This window comes from Amblyomma maculatum, chromosome 6 (genome assembly GCF_055883805.1).
Source record: "Amblyomma maculatum isolate TAMU_Amacu chromosome 6, ASM5588380v1, whole genome shotgun sequence".
In the NCBI taxonomy this organism is placed as follows: Eukaryota; Metazoa; Arthropoda; class Arachnida; order Ixodida; family Ixodidae; genus Amblyomma; species Amblyomma maculatum.
Genome location: NC_139349.1, coordinates 61,974,750 through 61,980,749, shown reverse-complemented (window position 1 = coordinate 61,980,749; position 6,000 = coordinate 61,974,750). Strand labels below are relative to the sequence as shown.

Here is a 6,000-nt window from a genome sequence, read left to right as displayed (position 1 = left end):
GCCGGAACCTTCGAGACAGATCTCGGTGCATCTTGCGCTACAACAAAACTGATAAAGGTGATATTCGCGACATCGAGCATTAACAAACAAGGATTACGGAACTGATACGTGGTCCAGAATCAGAGTGATAAGCCTGTATGCCGGCGGCTGTTAAAAAACAACAAATACTGTTTTGAAGGTTTCGTGGCAATATATATATATATATATATATATATATATATATATATATATATATATATATATATATATATATATATATATATATATATATATATAAAAACAATACTGTCATTAGGGGCTTAGCGTTTAATGGAAACTTCAAGATGGAAATGTTTACGATCGCTGACCAAAGAAATATCGCGAGCCACATATCGTAAATGAACGTAAGCCACCCAACCCATTTCGGAGTCCTACTACGGTCATACCCCAAAATGGTCTTCCTCCAGTGGCCGAATTAGCGAATGCCGGACTCGAAAGACTTACATGAGTGCTCGCTGGCACGTTTGTAGAGCAAATTATTGATATTTCTCAATTAATGAAATTGAATTAAAGTGGCTTTGAGTACATAGATGTTGGGGGTGGGGATGATACAAATCCGCTTCCGTAACTTAATTATAAGGGATGAAAAGACCCACTTTTCATGGAACTAAGAGCGCGTGTATCTAAGTGCAGAAATTTACAATATATTCGTGGCTATTACACGTTCCCTAGCATTTACCTGGGTAGTTATTGAGGTCGCAAGCGAAATCGCTAGACAGTATCTCTTTGAATTACGCGCGCTCCGGGTATGGTTGGCCATTTATACACATTAGCGCTGCATGGCGCTACAATCGCGCCTTCCGCAATCGCTTGCCGGCGTGCCGTACACGGGCAGCGACGTGCTGCCGCTGCTGCGGCGTGATGTGTTGGTGCGGTGCTCGGCTTCAGGTGCTCGGCTCCGATAGGCTCCGGTGCGCTCTGATAAAGTTGAAAACGACGCGGGAAACAATCGTGCACAAGCCGAGGATGACCTGATGCTGCGGCAGCGGACGCGCGCGGACCATACCCGACCGCAGGATGCCGACCAGCAATCCATGGAGTTGCGACTAGGTGGCGATGGCACCAACTGCGTTGTCCAGACGGCCTCACGCCAGGGCCAAGTCTCAGGTGAGCCGTGGCGCGTTTCTCGGCACTGCTGCGCCGAAAATACAGAACCGCGCTTGCTCAGTGTTCAGTACTCGAACTGACGCCAACGTCTTCCATATGTATCATCGCGGTAGATCCATTTTCAAGTCCTCCCCACGAGCGTAGCTGTACGAGGTTTGCCTGTTTTTGTCCGCAGATCGTTCTGAGCCGCCGTTTTTCGGCGTTAGCGTGCTTGCTCGCGTCAGGCACGGGCGAGGATCAATTCAGCTGCGGCCAGATTTCAAACGTCCTGAAGAAGCCGTGCGACGCCCGAGTGCCCTGTGCGAAAGTTTGCAACAGGCGTCCGCTGTCGTGTCCTTCACGAGCGAGACGTTGAATGGACTGCCTTCACGCGTGACAGACGCTGGCGTGCGCGCGCTCCGGACGTTTGTCCCGAGAGAAGCAGCTGTGCTACCCGCAATCGCTGCTGCAGCAGACGCTGAAGAAGGTTTGATTACTCCTTTGGAACACGGAATTATTCGCGCCGCGCAACACCGGCGTTGCGTCCGTTGCCTGCTCCTGTTTTCACGTGATACGCGCGCCTGTAGTAGGAACTGAAACCGGTTCACTCGTGGCTGTCTGCAGGCTTGATCGCATCCTCTCTTTTCTTCCGGCGTCGAGCGCCAGACTTAGCTGGGGCTGAAACGGAAAGCTAAGGAACCAGGATGTGAAAAGTTCCTCAGAAGGGAGTAGTCTGCTGCTCGTCAATATCGCGCCCTCAGCAGTTTTTGCTCTTATAAATAAGGCTTCCATCTTATATTAGGTAACGCTCCTCTTTGCTTGAGAATAGCGTGACTCGGCGTTGCGAGACTAGACAGAGGAGGACTGAATTATAATCGAAGGCCGATGATTTTCCTTTATTTGCCGAGTTAATTGTGGCCCTTTTCGGCATCCCATTTCTGCTGCCGGAACTATCTCTTTGTTTTCAAAGGTTTTTCCCGTCTAGTTTCTGATGCCGCTCGCCGGCTTGCGTTGTAGCATCTCGTACTAGCAATATTTCAGCGCGCTTCGTGGCGTTCAATGAACGGATCACGGGATCGGACAGCGCCTTCTCGGAGCAAATAGCTAGTTTTCGGCTCCCTCTTCATGACATCCGGCCGGGGTCGATTGTTCTGTTGCCGTTTTGCAGGACAAATTGCTAAAATTGCTCCTTCTCAGCCGCGTGTGCATGTTATCTTTACGTGGGGCAGTATACTGTGTCGCCTAGTGTATTGTGCGGGCCTTGTCCGGGTCTTATCTGAAAGCTGCATCGGTTGGCAGCTTTTTCTGCGATTTCGTCTTGCATTTCCTCATATCTAGCCAACAGCATCTGTCATGACCAGTAGTGACACATTATGCGGCTTATTCTCGTTTTAGCGCGGGAGCCCTCGCCCTCTTCAAGTGAGGGGCTGATTTGTCAGAATAAGTTTACTTGTTTCGGGCTGAAACCGGGGGCAGCCCCGCTTGTGTGTCCATCATTCCCACAGTCTTGCTACCGTAATGAAAAGTATCGCAACGCCTCTTGACAGCCTGCCGCTATGATGCGGACCAAATGCAGGGCGTACTAATCTGACAAGATCGTTCTTTCCCGGTGTTTCATACCTGTACTGATACGTTTTCGCGATCAGGTTGCATAGCGCAAAAATTAAACGGATTTGAATATTAAAGATCATTGTGGATGCATTGCGAGAAATCGAGCTATGTTTGTTGTATTTTTTTTATGCAAGCATTGTTGGCAAAAGTATGATGAGCTCACAGCCTCGTTTCGGCGCTTTACAGCTGATATGCGTAAAAGGCTCGGCGGTGATGACGTTAATCAGAAGTTGGGAAATGCGCGTGATGAGGCAGGCAGCCCTGGCAAGTCCTTGCTCACGGATCTTTTATCTCCTGCCATTATAGCGGAAGAGGGGACTACGGAAAGAAAATACGGGACACTGCCACCAAGAAACCAAAGAGAGACAGGACGGTACAAAAGCACCTGCAAGAAGTTCATACTAAAGTTCACAAGATTATATACAGTTAGCATATTCCGCAGCGATTATCTGAGTGTGTTCGGCAAGCATAGCTGTTTTTTTTTTTTTTTCTTCTTGTTCAGAGCAGTATTTTAAGTTGGATACACAAAGACCAGCTTCTTTTCTTAGTGCGACCCGTGTAGTGGTCACTTTCATATTGTTTGTACATCGGCTCACTGCCAAAGAATGTGCAGAAAGCTCCTGCATTGCTGGACGTAGTATGGCGCTCAATAGGACTTGCAGCCAGCGGGCTTGTGGCCGAAGCGCTTTCCGAGCGCACGGTGCTGGCGCATACGGCGTGAAAATGATTCCGCTGCTGTTGTAGACTGCTACATTCCCCGCATTGTCTGCTTATCACAATTGGAAGGACCACATGGAGCGTTTATTGTGCGCCAAACGTCACGGGCGCAAGGAACACAGTCTCATCATCATCAGCCTGATTATACCCACTGCAGGGCGAAGGCCTCTCCCATATCTCTCCACTTAACCCGGTTCTGTGCTAGCTGCATCCACTTGACCCCTGCGAACTTCTTAATCTCATCCGCCCACCTAACTTTCTGCTGCCTCCTGCTACGCTTTCCTTCCCTTGGAATCCAGTTTGTTACCCTAAGCGACCATCGGTTATCCTCTCTTCGCACTACATGTCCTGCCCATGCCCATTTCTTCTTAATTTCCTCCTATGATAAGCTCCATAAAACACAGTCTACCTGTCATCAAACTTGCTACATCACGGGCGCAAGATGCAGGCGTGATAAACGCTCATGGTAGTATATGGCCACCTTGCGTTATCACACAGACATGGTCACGCAGGCGCCGGTGATAATACTTGACTGCACAGAACATTTTGATCCTGCTAAGATCAGACGACGGAGGGGAAGACGCTGACATCTTGAAGAGCAAAATCCTTTCCTTTGGTTTTCGATGGTTCCGAACTTCTAGTTGTCGATTCCGCCATGCTTTTGGGGAGCGCTGCGGTCGCATTGCGGGCGTTGCAAGTCACATTGAGCACGAAAGTGCCATGATCACTTAGCATTACCGATCACAAGCACGAACAAATGACTGTTGTAAGTTTTTGGCTGCGCTCTGAATCAACTGCAGCGTCGTCTGGTAACCACAGGCTGCCTAAAAACCTTTAGGGAACCGTTGAGGACATGAACATCGCTCGCGCTTCGCCGTCGGTGTCTCCAATCTGTATGCGTGGTAGAATTAGCTCGGTGCGTTATGAGGCAATCTAGTAACCGCCCTGCGGGCGTCGTCGCTCTGCGCCCGCTACTGCCCGGCAGACTGATTGTCCATGCAAGTGGCAGTGCGGCATTCGCGTTATCGCGGTGGGCAGCGCTTCAGTGCACCTTTTTTTTTTTTGCCTTTTTCCTTGCGGTCCCAGCTTTCTTCAGCGTTGTTGATAACTGCGGGCATGTATAGCTTTTTGCATGTCACAACCGGCCAGGCGGTTCCACAGCTGCTCATGCAAACGCCTGCGTAACATCGTTGGAAAGGGCGTGTGCTGTGCAGGCGAATTTTAGTCTGGCTGAGAAGTATTGCAATACATTTAGTCCCAGCGCCATTAATCTGGACTTGCAACGCGTTCCTCGTTTCTTAATTACATGGTGCAAAGATGCGCCCTGTCAAAAAACTTTGCTGATCGATTTGTGGACGTCTTGCTGCAAATATTTTTGCTGTTTCAGCTCCCTCAATTTTTTCGGATCACTCGTAATATTAGGGCATTTTAGCGCATTTGGAATTATGAGGCCGAAAGTGCGCTACCCACAAGTCTTCCCTGACAAAATAGCACTTTAGTGTTTTGGAGCAGCGTATATAACTGCGTGTAATGATGAAGAATGTTTTTTTTTTTCTTGTATTTAGAAAGCGGTTACCCAAGTTGGTATTCGTCCCGATCTGATGAAGCCGGTGGTGGTTTCGAGCAGGTAGCTTTGTACATATGTAAATCTATTTTTGTATTTGTGTAGTTTCTTCCTTTCAGCAAAAAAAAAAGGGGGGGGGGGGATATAAGCGCACGTTTGTCCTTTGTTTAATCGTAGCTAGCGATCTCTTCGTTTCGTTGCACCTACTGTAAATAATTTAGTGGTTCCTTTTTTCCCGCATTCCTTTTTACTACCGAAAGTTTGCTCGCTCAAATGGTTGAGGCTGATTTCGACTGATTTTCCACCAACAAAAGAACTAGGAGACTAAAATATTCGTATGTTAACTAAGAGGAGTGAACAATTGGCTGGAAACCTTCCCGTATACGGGCTTTGTATACCTGAAGAGAATGCTGCATAGCTTGGACCGGCCGCCCGAGTTTCCGCTTATTATTTCTGCAATTCTATGGTCCGTAATGCCAAGCTGCTGGCGTCTCTGTTAAACTTTAGGAACGTATATAGCAACTGCTTTGCGCTACATTTTCGAATAATATCCTCTATTGAGCTATATGAACATGGAAAGAAAAAGGATGTTCAGATCATGGCAGAGGCCAAGAGCTCCGCGGACATTTGAATCGTTCTCAACCATGTACTCCCCTTTCAGAAAACCACAGCCGTGCACGTTAGTGTATTTTCGCTTCATCTTTCCGTCTTTGTATGGGCTCATCTGCCTTAAAATGAACACTCGAGGGCATAGTCGCCTTCTTGAAGTACCGGAGTGCATACAACGCGGCCGTGTGTTAGGCGCAGCTGAGAGGGTCTGGATAGATCTGGTTGGTGCTTGTTATCTGCCGCTTCGATGCGCGGCTACGACGGACGCACTGACCCTCCTGAGAGCGGCCAGGCGCGCCCGTGTTCCTGCTAGGAGTGGATGGTCCTGCACAACCAAAATACCCACAGCACGCCTGCTGAAAAGAGGGGTACAG

General features: G+C 48.6%; 1 protein-coding gene across 1 annotated transcript in view; it reads left to right on the top strand.

Moving 5' to 3' along the window:
• The first annotated feature begins 844 nt into the window (after nucleotides 1–844).
• The window catches only part of LOC146185864 (beta-1,3-galactosyltransferase 1-like), a 124,797-nt gene continuing 119,641 nt past the window's right edge, over nucleotides 845–6,000 (top strand). The window contains exon 1 of the mRNA XM_084606788.1: nucleotides 845–1,146. Coding sequence (XP_084462914.1) covers nucleotides 1,096–1,146 — 51 coding nt within the window. The 5' untranslated portion in view covers nucleotides 845–1,095. The remainder of the gene's footprint in view (nucleotides 1,147–6,000) is intronic.